At 40.5% G+C, this 17799-nt stretch overlaps 1 protein-coding gene across 1 annotated transcript; it reads right to left on the bottom strand.

The window, feature by feature from the left end:
* Positions 1–4852: 4852 nt before the first annotated feature.
* LOC132985170 (E3 ubiquitin-protein ligase pellino homolog 2) lies at positions 4853–16403 on the bottom strand. The gene is made up of 7 exons (XM_061052397.1): positions 16039–16403; positions 11388–11517; positions 10967–11068; positions 10251–10448; positions 9539–9724; positions 9226–9431; positions 4853–8173 (listed from the first exon to the last, which is right to left on the bottom strand). Exons 1-7 carry the CDS (start codon positions 16116–16118, stop codon positions 7789–7791), a joined length of 1287 nt encoding a protein of 428 aa, XP_060908380.1. The 5' UTR covers positions 16119–16403; the 3' UTR covers positions 4853–7788.
* Between the last annotated feature and the right edge of the window lie 1396 nt (positions 16404–17799).

The raw sequence follows: 17799 nt of genomic DNA, 5'->3' as shown, positions 1-17799 counted from the left end.
AGAGTTGATGCGCACAGTCAAATAAAAATTGGCACGTGCTTGCATCAAGCGAGTGCCACTAATAGCCCTGCCCCCTCAAAGACACAAAGTGAGGAGGGAAATACCATCTTCATTAGTTGTCATTTACAGGGAATTACAGCGATGTCACCTCGAGGCTGTTATTGGTCACGCTGAAGCAAGCGGCAAAGAAATGTCACAGAGGAAAAGAGCAAACTTTGGGAAGCTGCGGAAACAGAAGAGCATTTGGCCTACTTTCATTTAGCAGCAGAGGGACGCAGCAGAATTTCCATTTAGTGAAATGAGGAATATGAGAGAACATTTGCTCGGCTTCCAAAAGTAAAACACAAAATGGAACCGAAATGCAAACATGAGTTGAGTTTGAATTACAAAATATATTTAAAATAGGAATTACTTTTATTAACAATTCAATCAGAACTGCAGACTTGAAAAAGTGTGAATGACAAACAATACTTGGTGAGCAACTTCTCAGCTTTAAAAGTTGTTTTGAAACAAGCAGTGTTAGGCTAGGCTGTATGACAGTAAAAGAAACATAAAACAATATAAACGAGCTCCTAATATGAAAACCACCAGGTCTCATGAAATAAAAGGCCTCAGAAGATCTAATGGCTTTAAGCTATATAGCTAACTAGAATTACAACAGAACTACAATTTAAGCCATTCATATGATTACATCAGCAGCTTTTAGAAATTGTAGGTTTAAAAGAAAAAACAACTATAGTGCTCATAGTAAAGCATTGTTAAGTTGTGTTTTACTATACTTTATGTTAAAACGTAAAATATTGTTGTTTTATATGTTTAATTACCGAAGTTCCTCTAAATGACGAATCACGGCACAGGTCAGATAAGTTTGGTTCCGGTCCATGAGCAGGTGGGCGGGGCTTCTCACTGCGTCATTTATTGCATCTTCTTTTTTTTTTTTTTTTTTTAGACCATTTTTAATAACAAAATGCGTCCGAAGCTTGTTAAACTTCGAGTGGAATAAATAAGCTACTGAAAAAATGGTTGTATTAACTTTGTAATTCCTGCCATCAAGATGTTTTACTCAAAGTATCTTTGACTGAACAATCTAGTCATTTCAATAATCTGATGCAAAGCATGATACAGGAACTCCCTGCAAACTGGTTTGAAATATAGGCCTACTGTAAGTGATCACATGTGCCATGTTTTGTGTTTATGTCTGTAACTTTTAAAATGTGATGCCTGGGCAGTCTTATAAAAGAGATTCTTAATCTAAATGACGCTTTCCTGGTAAAACAAATGTTAAATTAATAAAAATAAGTATTGTAATGTAATCAAAATCAGGTTTAAAAAAGTAGCCTATAGAAATCCATCCAACCAAAAACAACCTTTTCACAGAAGTAAAGGCCTACTTTTTTATAGATCCATTGGTATTTAGCTTTGGAGTCAATATTGATAAAATTGATGTTTTGTGTTAAAGGCAGGGTTGGTAATTTTCGTAGCGTTCCCTCTGTGCTCCCTCAACATCCACACCCTTCACTTACATGCTCCAGAAGCGGACCTCAGCTCATCTTCTGCATTGTGTAGAAAGTCGTCCAATGTCTCATTCAGCGGTAAGTAAACACTGAACTTTATCATACTACTTTAAAAAATAATTATTTTACTACTACTGCCAACAACAAACTCACAGTATAAACTCGCTGTCTTTAACTTTCTAAATCCTACCATCAAAATGCACTACTCTTAAAATATTACACATTAAACTCAACAATTAACTCACTGAATGAATTTGTTTCACCCTTTGAAAAAAGTTCTGATGTAAAGTATTAAGCTGACTGTGATTCATTTTTATATCATGATAAAATCAGAATCACTTTATAAAAATGTTTATAGAGGGGAGAGTAAAGGGAGAGTCAAACCAAATCACAAAAGCATACTCTTTCTTATCTGTAAACAGCAAGTTATTGTTAGGTGAACAGATTTTCCAGATGTGATGTTTACAGCCATAAAGGCCAATTTTTTCTTAATCTGAGAACATGTCAAATTTAAATTGTTTGAATTCGATACCCCATATGAAGGTCTCATTGCTGCTTTCACCACACTGCCAGGATACCTTTACTCCTGACAACAACAACTAACCAGCCACAATTAATGGAATCTGCCTTTAAATTTCCCACCATAAACATATTCAGTAAAAATGATAGATAACATGCCCTCAGCTATAGGCACAGCCACTACCTATTGCAAACAAAAGCTCCATTTTGTAAATTGTTTGAATATGAATACATTTGAGCAGGAATTCTAGCCACATCTGGATTACATTCAAGTATTTTTGAAGTCTCAAGTGAGGTGTATGTGACAGGTGCTGAAACAGATTCCCTCTTCTGTCAGATTCTCATCCAGTCACATCCATGTTGGGCCTTCCCTTCACAGAAACAGTGATTTTTGATGAGAGTTTTCATTGGCAGCGGGAAAGGAAGAGACCACTCGGTGAGACACACGATGATCTGGATTACCAGCCTGCTGCTATAGCATCACCTCCCTAACAGGATAACACAGCATAATAAACTCCATAAAATAATCAAACTTATTACAACTCCTAACCCCTGTTAAATACACTGTGCTCAGCTTACGTGTGCTGCATTCACTGCCACAAAAGAAAACAGTCTTATAAGACTGGAGAACACAGGACAGCAGCTTGTGGTGTCTTAATATTGGGGTTAATTGGATTTGTAAATTATGTGGCTAAATTAACACTTCCTATGGCTCGGTGACTTAGTAAAATGTGTGTTAGCAAAGAAAAAAAAGAAGTGAAAGTCTTAAAGTTAATTAATCGTCTGAGGCTCCAGATTAATTAAAGTTTCCCAGTGTCTGTAGTTAATGGGTGGATTGATGGAACAATGGCCTGAACGCCCTGCGATACCTCCACAGAGAGTCCACAGAGAGTACGGAGAGGAAGATATCTGAGTTATTAACACCCACATTTCGGATGCCTTCACATGCTCCTTGCTTGTAACAGATGTGTTTGTTAGCATGCACACGCGCAGATGTACACAGTAAAGCATACACACACACACACACACACACACACACACACACAGTCCCCTTCAAACTTCCCATACACAGATACACCATTACTCTCCATTGAGGTTTCACATTAATTAGCTGGGATCAAAACCTACAAATCCCTCCTCTGAGACTTTAACTGTGATGCTAAACCTCGCCTCCATCATCTATACCAGGTCCCATGACATGCACACGCACGCACGCACGCACGCACGCACGCACGCACGCACGCACGCACGCACGCACGCACGCACACACACACACACACACACACACACACACACACACGTGCCTCAGGGCCCCTATCAGCCCTGCTTCTTACCTCTCTCTGTCTGTACAGTCTTCTAAATAAGAAACAGATTGTATATTTTTACATGTTGTAATCATTATCATCATTATCTTCAGTATAAATATGACAGATTGATTTGACAAAAGGTGTCTCAAGTTAAGATACTGAGGCAGGACTCAACTTAAAGCAGTAAGAATTTGTTTTTTAGAAGCCATCCGTGGGTTTAACTTCACAAGACGAACATCGCAGCTGCACATTTATAACAAATATAAGAAGAAATCTGGATTTATAAATGTATTACTACTACAAAGAGTTGATAAACTGACTTACATTGTTTCTCTACAAAAATGACAATAAAGATCTTTCTATCAAATAACTTGTCGAGCAGCTATGGAGCAACATTTATATTTACTTTGAGATGTGTTTCTGCCAATATTCACTCTATCTTTTTTTTTTATAGAAAACGTTCGCATGCTGATTCTGGATTTAAGGTTGATGAGATCATTGAGTGAACAAATAGAGAACAGTTGTGAGCTGAAAGATGCTTTAAAATCCAAACATGGCTGGTTTCTCCCCTCTCATGCTTTAGAGGAGATTAAATGTAGTGTGCTGCTAAGAAACCCATAAGAAAGGTGAGAGGAGTAAAATAATTCTGAACAAACTTCTGAATAAAACACCCTCAGTGGGTCTTAAGGAGTCTTTCAGCAGAAATCTTGAATTCTTTTCAAAGGCGCAAACTTAAGGCTTTGATAGTGCTATTTTAACCGAAGCATTCTGTGCTTTTTCAGCTTCTTATCACATTTGCGTGGAGATGAAGATGACTGCCAAAAGTGCTCATTGGAATGGTTGATTATTTTAAAGGGGTGATGCAACTCAAGAGCAACCTCATCATTGTGTGTGTGCTCTGCTGTCAGCCTCAGAGCTGGTAGACAGCGACCTCTGCTGGCTCATGAAAGTACAACTTCTGACTTTTTTCATCACTCAAAACGTATTCTGACTATGCTGACTACATTTAAAACACACAAGTAATACAAAACAAGAGAAGAGAGGACGTTTTTTTAACAGGTTTATTGACATGTGTATAGCGATTGTCTGTGCACCGTACGATGACAGGAGAATATGATTTAAAATAATACAAAACAGCTGTACATAACACAGATGTATGTAAAGGAATGCATTAATAACTGTGAGGTTTTTTATGCTGTATAATACGTGTCAGCTACTCACTCACCTGTTATAGGATGAGTTCATAAGTTGAGGTTTCACCATCTGGGATGAAGGTCAATTAATAAAAATATTAAAAAAGCAAAGTTAGGGAAGAGCTACTGATGTGTACTGGATGTATTTAAACAGCCTGATGCCTCTAAAATACAGTATCTGTAAAAGTCTAACATCTAGAAAACAGAAGGATATTGCATATGGACACCTATATCCCAAAGAGGGTTACAAATAATGATTAAATAAAAGGAAAAGGAATAAAAATCAGCTAAAATAAATAGAAAGGGTTTTAAAGTAGAAGCCGATGGGGGTGCTGCAACATTTCTTCCATCCACATGCCAATGTGTGTTACATTAATCGTTGTATATATCATCTTATAAGCAGGATTCACCGGATTTGGCTTGCTTAGTAAAGGCCAGCTGATCAAGATGTTTTCACAGCCTGTTCCATTCACAAGACTCTATTTATACAGAGATCTATATGTGACTGATTGTGTCGTGTCTACCCAACACAATGCCTTCTATGTTTTGGCCTTTACTTTCAATGATTCCTCACATTGATTTTTTTTTTTTTGTGAAATGATCAGTTTTCAGGCCTCACCAGCTGTGAATCCTAAATCCCTAATCCTGAGCTACAGAAATGATCAACACTACATCCATTATCCACTGCACTGCAAGGAGTTTTTCATCTTGTATTCAGACTTCAAATGGAAACAAGAATCTTTTTTGAAAACAGAAGGCTGACTTTAAGATGTTCCATGATCGGTCTAAATACAAAGTGAAAACAAGTGTTGACGTGGACATCTTTCTGCAGTGTATTTGGTGGAAAATATTAGCATAGTAGAACAAAGTGGGATTCAATAGATCTCATTCACAAACTTCACACATCCATCAAGTATTAGGATTTTTTTTAGGCTTGTTTGCTCTATTTTGTTTTTTTTTTTTCTTTTAGAGAGGTCGTCCCGACAAAATAAAAAATAAACCAAACAGAAATGTTGCAGTTTGAAAAGCCGGAAGACATCTTGGTCTGTGACAAACGGTCTCAGCATGAATGCCGGGTTGGTGATCAACCGTGCAAAGTTTTCGAGTAAGTGTACGTGTAGTGTACATACTGTATGTGAACGTTCAGCACATGCAAGCGAGACACAATTTCCATGTGAGCGTGTTTTATCAGTTATACATCTTCCATACTTGAGGCTATTATTGAAATTATCCAACCTTTTTTTTCTGACCTATATCACCAAGCTACACCATAATATTCAGTTACAAAAATAGTATCACAATATAGACCATTCAATATGAGCACCAGGGAAGGCTAAATATAGCCCGAGTATTTGGCTACATTCATTGTCTGGGCAATGTTTTAACGGTAGCAGTGTGTTGAGTGTGTTTGTTGGACACAGTGTTGGCAATGTTTTCTCACTCACAAGCTCTCCTACACCTACCACATGAGAATATTCAGAAACATACAGAACTTGCTTACACTGAGGAACAGTGGTTAACTATAACCAATCATCAGTTAGAAAAATAGTTGTTGTTTTTTTTTTTTTAACACTGAACACCTAAAAGAATTCATCCCCCCTTCCCCAAATAAATCCCTCCCCATTCCCTAACAAAATATTTTTTCTTAAAAACAACAAAAATGGTTCTCTTTTGAGGTTATACAAGGTCAAACCTTTTTGACACTCCATCATAACAACATGGACCCTGTTTAGCATTATTCAGTAACCAGAAGCGTGTTCAATTTAACACAGCAGTGACAGTCGGCTGCTGCACTCCTCTGCAGACTATACATGCTAGTTTTTGTTAGCATGTTAAGGCTAAATATGCATCTGAAATGAGGATTTAAATAAACATCAGGTATCTAATTACTCACTTTTAAAGTCTAGTGCTTTGGTTTAATCACACTCTCTTAGATCAAAAACCTAAATATTGAACACGCCTCTGGTTAAGCCCTTAACCTGAAAACCATTCAGCCATGTTTGATGCGACTGTAGACTTAACACTTGGCTAAACATAGCACAACATCTAGCTTATCTATGGGAGTGCTCTTATTGCTGTAGAGAGTTGTGAAGTGGATTTTATACCCAGTTTCATCCCTAGACCTGGCTTATCCTCGCTCCTACTTGATGATGGGGATAAGATCTGGGCTCAACAGGTGATGTCTTTGTGGTGGGATCACACAGTGGTGAGTGTTCTCTCTTGAGATGAGGAGATAATCAAATAGTCGGCACGCTTTCATTCCAACCTTATACTACACAAAGGGGTCTCATGAATGAGCTCTCTGCATAGATTCTACTATGATACATGAGGATAATGAAAACAGTGTATGATTTTGGAGGGGGAAATGTCTTAATGACTAGGTTTAACTGTTGACATGCTGAATAACAGCCTCACATATCACCTCACAACCTCACACATTTAGCCTAAGTAGTTTATATGCCAGCCTACTGAGAGGTATGACTACAAATCAGCCGGTCATTCAGAAAAGTAACTAGGAAAGTCAGCAAACCTACAAAGAGAAAGTGAGTCAAAGGTAAAGGTGAGAGGTGATTAAAGTAACAATATAAAGAGTTGCAGCATTTAGCAATAATTACAGTAGCATGTTTTAAATTAAGGATATCGGGCCAAGTAGTGCAAGCAGTGGTGTTTCACTGAGTAAAGGGCAGACAGATGCTGCAGATCACCTAAGACAAAAAGGCCATTATTTTCTTATGTGCAAAAAGCTACTCATTATTTCATACATGGCTTCTGAAACAGTATTTGGATCGGTTTTTTTAATTTAATGACAGGATATAGTTAATGAAAAATTGGGTATTTTGATTATAATGTGAAAACAATTGAGTGAAGAGGGGCAAGCAGCATCGTTTCAGCTCATTTGTGTCAGATCAGATTGTGTTGCATTTGGTTGGAATGAAAAAAGCGTCTCCATGATGGAGGACAACATGTTGAGTTAACTTTTTCACCTATTCTCCAGATCCTACGCCAATCAACAAGCAAGGATAAACAAGGGGAGGGGTTCTTCATCCCAGAGCTGCATTCAGAAACAACATTGACCAGTGTTTGTTATGCACACTGAATGTGTAACCACCTGAGTGTAGGGCACACATGCTTTGAACTCCTTATCAATAAACTATCCATACTGAACACTGATCAACGCCTGCATCATGAATGAAGCTCAGGCATTTTTATGTTTCTGTTACTGTGATAGTAAAAGTGGTTTCTGAGGAGTGGCAACTAGTCGATGGGGCCCTGGAAGATGAGCCGCGTCCAGCCAGGTGTACTGAGGGCAGTGGAGCAGAACGGGCAGATGGGTCTGAAGGCGTGCGTCCCATGGGGGAGCGGGGTCTCGGCCCAGTACCTGGCTGTCCTCTCTGAGGAGACGTGGCCGCACGGCACAAAACCATGAGTGGGAGCCCCAGCGTCCACGTACACCGCAGGCTCGCAGCCCAGCCACAGCGGCACATAGGGACCTACGGTTCTGCAAAGGGGACATTCTCTCCGGGTGGTGGAGCCCTCCCCCTCTCCTGGCAGCTCCTCCCCCTCAGATCTTTGGCCCCAGTCGTGACGTCCGTGGACATGGCCGCAAGCGAGGTAGACCCAGGGCTGACGGTCCTCAAGGCTGAGGCAAAACACGTCAACAGAAAGTTAGTGATGTTTTCTCTAGCAACTTGGCTATTTTTAACAACATCATCTTTTTATTTTTTGATAGGAAATCTTCTGGTTAAGAAGGCAGATTTCCTATCAAACTGCAACTAGGACCAATCCTCCTCAATTTGTATACTCATAGACTTCATGATGGGACGACAATAACCACTGAAATTTAAAACCAACTTCCAACAAATCACCTGTATGCGCTACATCTTTTCATTGCCACCAAAATGTGGGCCCAACAATCAGATATAACTGGATGATTTGAGCTGGCAGGGATTATACAGTTCATCACCTAGTTTTCTCAAAAACTGTAAAACAAGCTTTTCTCCTCAAACATTTTTTGTGACTCAAACCTTTCCAAAATGCATCTTCACTTCAGAATAAAATCAATTTATGACATGCGAACATTTGATTGTTTTTGTGTCTTTGCTCTTTGCTGCAGTAACACTGTAAATTTCCCCGTTGTGGGATAAATAAAGGATTATCTTATCTTACAATAGATTTCTGATCTCCATTAATACATTTTTTTTTTTTAATGATTGATCATCATGAGCATCTTAAAGAAACACCTTTCTTTAGCAGAATTTGAGTTGTTTCAAATATTGTAAATAAATGGCATCCTTTAACATCACTTTGCCCTTTATTGAGTAATCATTCTTTCTAATTGAATATTTGACAGAGGTTTGAAATCTGCTTTACATGCTTTGACAGCTACCTTTAAAACCCTAATGACTGCTCAAGTCTAAGTAGGAAACCACCTCACACTATACTGTAACTACAGGGAGCTCAACAGGCCATAAGGGGTGAAGGGTGAGTTCAGGTTCGACTGATGCTGAGAAAAAAAAAAGACCTTACATCTCTCAGGCATTGTTCTGCATTAATTAGAGACACATGACCTTAAGTTTTCTGGACACTTTTGGTCTGGGCAATTCTACATCTTCAGCAGCTATTATGAACACTGCTCATGTCCTTTAGAGAAAAAACAAAACAAACATCCTGACACAGACTTTAACAACACACCTGTGGCTGCGTGGCAGGCTGGGGAAGGCCAGTGTGCTGAGGCCTACAGGACACTGAGGTCGGGACGCGTTTAGCTCCTGACGAAGCGCTTCAAGATGACGCAGGGTGGGCGCACGCATCAACCCCTCACCTGTACGCCACAGCAGTGTGGCACCACACAGGTCAACCAGGGAACCATCACGTAACGCACTGCTCTCACCCTCCGCCTGCAGATGACAGACACATGCTTTCAACAACACAACACAAAATGTTTCCTCACAACCTTCTTCAGGATAAAGCAGCGTAGGTGTTCTAGAAGATTGTGGTTTCTCACCAGTTTGCCTCGGCTGGGTCCGGATCGTGTCTCTCGCAGGGCGTATACATCTCCGCACACAGAGATCTCCCTCCACAGACCCTGCTTGGGGTCTTCTGGGAAACCTTCTGGGTGCATCACTAACACTCCGTTTGTTGTCAGGCCATCCATATGCCCATCCGGGTTTTTCCATTTGGTTGCTTTTTCCTAGGATGGCATCAATAATTATAATGTTTGGCTTTATCTTTCTTCATAACACTTATATATTCTTATGTCCTGAACAGACACCTTTCTTGATCGGACCCCCACCCCCTTGCTCTCTATCCCTCTTCCTGCATCTTATCCCATCTCTCCCCCTATCCTTTTCCAAACCCGGCGCAGTCTAGGCCTGTGAAGACTGTTTCATCATGAGCCGGGGATCCGGCCGAAGATTTCTGCCTTTTAATAAGGCAGTTTTTTCTTACCACTGTAACTTTTGCTGCTTTGCTAAAGTGCTCATGATGGATAGGCCGGATCTTTGTAACATAGCAATAAGTAAGGTCTTTTACCTGCTTTTTGTAACCTAACAATGAGTAAGGTCTTGTTACCTGCTCTTTTGTAATGTTAACAGACAAAGAGTAAGGTATTTTACCTGCTTTTTGTAAAATGTCTCGAGATAACACTTGTTATGAGTTGACGCTATACAAATAAAAATTGATTGATTGATTGATTGATTGATTGCCAGTCCACTCACCCCTAAGAAGATATTCTTGGAGGAGTCAAAGCCGGCAGCGTAGATGCGTGCAGTGTAAGGTGGGTTGCGTTCACACACGACTCTGCATGCAAAGCGTGAGATGGTGCTTGGCGCGATGGAGGGGTCTTCCCCTTCCTTCCCCCCTCCAGAGGTATCCGTCACCACAAAGTCAATTGGACTTTCTGTGGAACGTCCAATCTGCAAGAAACAGCAGACATGCTCGCTTTAAATGATTGACATTTCTAGAAACCATTTCAACAAAGAAAGTCCCTTTTCAGGAATGATTTACAGTTGGATATGTTTATACATAATGATGCAACTTTTTCATAGTTTTAGATACTCACTAACTTCATGAAGCCCACAGTATTTAGTTTCCCCACATGATTATGGTTATTGTTGCTGTGGGTGATGTGGGGGGAATTCACTGCAATTTGATTAAATATATGATACTGGTAATGATACTACTATAAGAGCAGAACTTTGGGTATAAAAAGAGCCTTTCTTGGAGATTTTCCACAAATATCTCAATTCTTAATGTTCCACTCTAAGAATGAAAATAATCATCCGCCTATGATGGCATTACATAAGAGCATATTTTGGGTATACCTAGCTCATGCAGTCTAAACTAGGATTGTTTTTCTTGCTAAATTTGCCGTAATTGAAGGAGGGGTTATGAAACACTTGACTGTCTAGATGTATTTGACACATTACATTACCTGGAACATGTCTGTGTTGTTGTCATGGCAGTACTCCACCACCACTGTCTGGTTACGGGACAGAGTGAAAGAGATGCTGTGCTGCCCTCTGCTGTGGACAGCCTGCAACAACAACAGCAAAAAGCAGAGGTTATTCACTCATTTTCTGGAAAACTCTCTCATTCTCTTGCCAGCACATACATCAGAATAAATCACTGTGTACTCAAACAGCCAATAAAATGTAGCTACATGATTAATTGTGATATAAAAGCACCTTGCATCAGTAGATAGGCAGACAATAACACACACATACACACAAAGATGGACATCATGCTTAGTCATCCTTCCTCTGCTTCATTTACAAAAACACAAGAGGAAGTCACAGGAAGGAAGCCAACGCTACACACTGATAAAAGACACACAAACAAGTACACACACATACCTTGCTGTCCTGTGGTGTGTTGAGGATGTGCACAGCGCTGGGTTTGACGCCATTGGCCTTAGCACGTCGGTACAGAGCGAAGCGGCTCTTTCTGCGCCCACGGTCTCCAGTTGGAAGAGATCCATTGTACCTGGAGGAAGGCAAACACGGGTTACATTTTGAGCACAGCTTAATCTAGATTAGAGATAAATACAATTCATTTATTGCACCACAAGTACACAAGTTCACTCATGTTATTTCTAGGTCATTGCTTTTTATTGAGAAATCCCAATGGTGGGAAAAACCCCTGTTATCGCAAAGCCCTGTTTGCTTACTGGGCTTATGCTCCGTCATCACTTTTTGAAAAATGAAGCTATAAAAAAAAGGTTTCACAATGCTGCCAAACTGGGTGAGGAAATAACCACAATTAGAGTTCAAATGTACGGTATTTCGTAAATCTTTACCCATTCATTATGACAGATTCTTGTGAAATTAATTCAAGCAGCAAATGCGTGCATTCACATGAAACTGCTAAACTTCACATCAACAAAAAGGACAACCACTTGACCTTCCTCTCTCAGCTTGTTGAAAAGGCTCATCTCACCTCTTTTTCAGAAGCACAGTATCATTAATGGGACACCATTGCAAAAATATTAAAACCATGTGACTTTGGGTAAGAGCTCCAACTAGGATTCAGAATTCTTGTGATGAGAGTTGTTAATGTATTCTAGACCCAGATGTTTTATAATTCAATATCAACCCTTTTTAGAAAAGATGACCTCAGTTTTTCATGTATTAATAAAAGTGACCGGAGGAGCGTGTGGCTAAACTCTTTCTGGTGCTGGTGCTGACTTAACTTCAGACTCTGTCCTTGTTTGTTTTAAATCCATGTTGGTAATAGTTTACTAGTTTACTAACTGAATTGACAGAGAAGGTAGTGTGCTCTGTGCTGGTTTCACAATTTCTACCAAACAGCAGGAAACCGTCATTTTTAACAACTTTTCAGAGTAGAGCCAGGAGGAAGAGAGACTCTCCCAGTGACAATGAGAGTCTGTGCTGGTCACCAGAAACAATCAGATCAGCAGACTTCTGGTTGAGCTCATTTTGTGTGTAATAAAGATGAAGCTGAGGTTCATTTACCAAGCAGTCTTTTAGAAGGAAATCAATAACAATTTTGAAAACACAATTTATTCAATACTTCATAAGATAAAAGCCTCAATAATCTGCTGCTCATAAAATGTCCTCGTATTTCTTCATTTTATATCATTGCATTAGTGTTTTCTTTCAAGGGGAAACGTCTGAAACATCACATTATGCTGACTTTAAAAGGACATTTGTCATTTCAGACATTGTTATCTAATCATCTGACAGCATATTTCAGAGATACTTGAAGATAAAAAGAGCAGCATTAGCTTTTGATACACATTAGCAGAATCGTTAATCTAGAGAGCTGAAATAATGGTGGAAGGTTAATATGATTAATTGCTGACAAAAGTAAATATCAATATTCATTGTTTTCATTGATAACAAACAGAAAAGGCCTACACAGGGTCTGTTCTTATCAGACCCCGATAGCTTTGTATAAACGATTTAATTAGTGTGTAATCATGATTTTATTAACATGTGCAAATCTAATCTTGACAACCTCAGAGCGGACAAAGCCTCGCCTTGACCCCTAAATGTCTTGGTCTTGTCTCTAGTCTCAGGTATGTCTTGGTCTTGATTAGTGTGGTCTTGACTACAACACTACAGAGAACCCCAGGTTGGGAACCAATGGTCTGAATGATAAAACACATATCATTATCTACTGGGTACAAATATTTTAGATCACCCAAACAAATCCCTATAGGAGGTAAGGAACCTATTTATAGTTCAAGTTTGTTGCACCTTTACAAACAGCAGTAAGTGTTAACATGATTTAATTTTTTATATCTTCCACGCTTCTTTCAACAAGATTTGGAAAAACAAGTTGTTTACAAGTCTAACCAGATAAGACACCAGCTGAACAGATGGCAGGGAATTAAGAGAGAAACCCGGCTAATCATCAACATTTCTGACCTGAGTTATAGCAAAAGCAAAGTGTTAATAGATGTACCATTTTTTTCCCTCTTATTACATAATATTATCTTCATATATGTTAAACTCAGTTCAAATGCAAATGTGTGAAAATGTGGGTGTCTAAGTAAATTTTGTTTACATTTTGCATTTTTTATGAGCTATACTTTCATGTATCCCTGGACCAAAAATGTATTTTCTGTGGGAAAAACCCTGAGGCCAGATCAGGGCAGGCAGTCAGCAGGATGTTGAAGAGAGGATCAAGTATGGTATTTGGAAAAACCCTTCAAACCGAGGAAATTTACTTGTGATATGAGTTAAGTCACAGAGGATGACTCAGTGCTACCTGCTCCCTGTGCGGCCCTCCCTGTCAGCTCAAACTGGACCCCATCTGACAGGAGGAGTACTGGGTCAGGAAAAGAAGACACACAACGACTGGCTTCAGCCATCTCTGCTTAAAAGGCAGAGGAGCGAGGATAAGAGGGCACAGGGAAAAAAAAATCAGCTTATGAAAAAGGAAAGCCAATGCCTTGACAGAAACAGAAGACAGGGAATGAAAGGAAGCAAAGGGCAAGGTGCAGGAAGAGGGGATGCAGAGAGAGAAACTGAGAGAGGGACTGAGGGTCCAGGGAAGAGGCTAGAGGATGAGCTGCTCCACAAAATGTGATGTGCACGGGCAGTTCTGGCCTGCAACACGCATGTGCATACATCATAAAGCACAATATGAAATATTCACTCCTTCTGCCCCTCGACACAGGGTTTATTTCTGTTAAAGGCAAGCCACCGAAGAGGCCTGGCTTTGTGAAAGTTAACACTCAGCAAAACACTGCAAAAGACCGGGTGAGAGACAGAGGACTGCGACAGAGACGGTGTTACGGGTAGGATAAAAAAAAAGAGGTGTGGGGGAGATAAAAAGAGACCAAGAGGGTGTTTTTATAGTGATGGCAGTGGGTTACGAGGGAGTCAAGCTACTGGACAGTGCAGTGCTGTACATGGTGTCCAGGGTAACTAAGGACAATGAGCGATGGCAGCCAGGCAGCCTCTGCAAAGATCACATGGCCTGCAGTGAAGCAGACATCGACCACACAGGACATGTGATCACCCTCATGAAGACTAAAAGTTGCTACGTTTAAGCACAGTGGCACCTAAGAAGAGAGGAAAAATATGACAGGAAGCAGCAGAAAGAACAGCCTGTTCTGACACTTTGAAACTGCTGTTAAAGTCACCTGCTGTTTGTGTGAGGATGCATGACAGATTAGAAATCCCACTGATCTGGATGTCAGTATTGACATTGTGTGAGTTACAATTGCATTTAGATGTAGACATTGTAACAAAACACTAACTAATAATAAAGCATGCTGTTCCCCTTCATTACGCAGCTTTTCCTCAGAACCACAGATGTGATACCTAGAATCACCTTCAGGCCTCAGAACAAGACCGCAAACCAAACCTCAATAACTATAGTTTGAAAGTAAGCTCATTCAAAATGCATTTTTCCGCCATCACTTAGCCCCAGTGTGAAAGTTGTACGCCCTAAACCTCAAAGTACGCATCAAATAATCACTCCCTTCTTCTGATCCGAGAATGTGAAGGACCGCTCTGTTAAACAGTCAAATGACGGGGACGACTCTAATCAGTATTCCGATGCCTGTGGCCCACAGCCTCCTCGCTCCATGTTCAGCCGGAGGGGAAGAGATAGGCCATTAGGTCAGTTATCTTTGGCATACACAGGAAGCTCCACAGGGCAACAGGGAGGCCTGTGTAAGCCTGGATATGACTGTGTCTGGGTGTGTGTGTGTGTGTGTGTGTGTGCTGTGGCATTTCTGCTCCCTGCAGACCCTGCACACTGTGGAGCTGCAGGGGTGGAAATGCTGTGGAAGCTGGTGGCTGTCATCAGCACATCCTGCCTACTGCGTGCGTGTGTGTGCTGGTGATGTAGAAGGGGCTTTTCTCCTCCTCCTCCTCCTCCTCCTCATCTTCCTCCTCCTGCCTTGGCATGGATGGTCATCTGGCTGCGACGTTTATTAATTAGTTATACCTGAGGCTTCATGACTAAATAACACGCGCAAAAAGCACATTTCAGACAACGATATCAGCCTCTGTGCTACTTTTATGGCAATCACAGATCCAGCATAGTATGACATCATTGGGAATTTCAGCCTGAGCAATCCAGCGCTGCTTACCCACACTACAACCATTGATGAAAAGCGGCTACATCCGTAGTAGCCATATGTGCTTTGACTATAGCATGTTTCAGCTGTAACATCTGAACGGACCATACATGTTGCGTAAACGTGGCATATAGTTTAAGAACATGTGCTTTCATTTGAAGCATAAAGTTAGTTTACAACATTACTACACAGCCATAGACTGCCGGTATACGACGGCAATGTTAAATAAAGACATAAATATCTTGCTATCATGGATTATAAACCCTAAGAGCATCGATAAAGAGCATATGTGTAATAAAAAGGGGGTGGATTAAAGCTAAACTCACACGTCATCTGTTGGTTTATTGTGCTGATGGTGCCGATGCATATTAAAGGTTAATTCGCCGCTGGAGGGTTTCTACGTCCCACACAATGTCTGTATCGGTTTAGTGTTTAAAGAGACTTACCCCAAAATGACCAACTCGCCGTATTTTACCGGGTCTTTAACGGGCACATCATCGTCTCCGTCTTTTTTCGGTGAATTCATCAGACTGGACTCCTCCAGAAGAAAAAAAAAAAAAAAAAACCGCGTCCAATGGCAATAGTGGGGGAGATAAAACAATGCTAACAGACTCGAAACTGGTGAGAAGTTATTTGGGTTTTAGTGTATTAAAGTTTGGACATAGTTGGGCAAAGTTTTTCCCCGACTTCTTCTGGTTTCTTTTATTATTTCAATCCAGTGCAGGCGCATCTTTTCGTTGTGAAAATCCCAGTCTGACGCGAGTTAGTAACGCAACATATCTGCTCCGCGGTAGCATAGGGGTACAGCGACGGCTAACAACGGCTAACGGAGTGGAGCATACCATTATTCGTAGGGGTGGATGTTCAAAAAGATATCTCCAAATAATTGTCAGTAACTCGTCTAAATAAAGACACGTGTGCTTGTCGAGTACTTTAAATGTGCTTAATTATGTGCTGGTGTTTTAATGTTAAGACAACACATTTATAAACGAAATGTACAATTGCATGCCGTCGTACACCCTACTATGAAAGACGAAATGGATGAAACCTTGGAGAGGAGCTTGCTCCCACTGATAGAACAAAATGAGGCATTTCGAAATCCAGAGAAAGTGCCCACATCTTCTTGCGGGTTGAGGCGAAATGGCACATTTAAAGTGAGATAATTGGACATTACATATACTGTTTTTTGAATCATATAGCTCTTATCTCGCGGGTCGTTATGGAGTCTGACGTAATGAGATGCTTAGGGGGGGGTGTGGTGTAGCTAGGATGTGGGTCACCATTGCGCCCCAGACGAGACACCTTCTTTTCTTCTCGTCTGCATTTTCATGTGGGAGTTGGGAGACATAAATGGGCCGGCTGGATCCCAGACTTCCATCTCTCTCCTTCTCACATACAAACACGAACAGCAGTGTGTGAGCTCGGTTCTCACAGTGGGCCTACTGTGACCACTTGAGGGCAGTGCACCTCAGTCGCAAAGATGAACTTTCTAGGCTACTCCATAAAGTAGGCGTACAGCCACTGTAGGTCTACACTGATTTTTGAGACTTTCTTAATTTCTAAATTGGCCTATTTACATCCCTTGTTTTCTCTGATGCAACACTGGAGTTGAATGAATAAGGCTATATGAATGGGACCAAGACATCCAGTCAGTAAAAAAAAAAAAAAAGGCACATTCTTCTCCAACATCCTGATTGCTGTTCATTGTTATTTGATGAGATTGAAAACAAAGCCTTTCCTGCAGGCCTTCTTGGACAGAACTCGGAGCTGGGGTGTCAGTAACATAATCTGCACATGTCGCCACACAGACATGGCTATCTTCATCTGGAACAGTAGCCCTTGGTGTTCTAATAGAGGCGGTGTAACATGTAGCTACTTGCATGCAGTATTCTGCGAGAGTCTGCAGTTTGTGGCGATGTTAGCTCTTGTTGTCAGATAGGCTATGTCTGTGTCATTCAAACATTTGCTTGTGCAAATTTACAAATGATACATCAGTGATATCATAACAAATTCAAATTAGGAACAGCCTTGCACATTCTCTAAAGTTCTTTAACTACAGAACATTTTGAAAAGGGCAATGAGTCATGAATGTGCTACAGCAAAAAACAGAAAACAAACAACCACACCCTAAATATATGAATGACAGCCCACTGCAGGCACAAAGTAACTAATTAACCAACTGCAGTGCTGACTCACCTCATAAGGGT

The sequence above is a fragment of the Labrus mixtus genome, chromosome 12 (assembly GCF_963584025.1).
Source record: "Labrus mixtus chromosome 12, fLabMix1.1, whole genome shotgun sequence".
NCBI lineage: Eukaryota > Metazoa > Chordata > Actinopteri > Labriformes > Labridae > Labrus > Labrus mixtus.
Note: the sequence above shows the minus strand (reverse complement) of the source record. Positions and strands in the feature narration are given on the sequence as shown.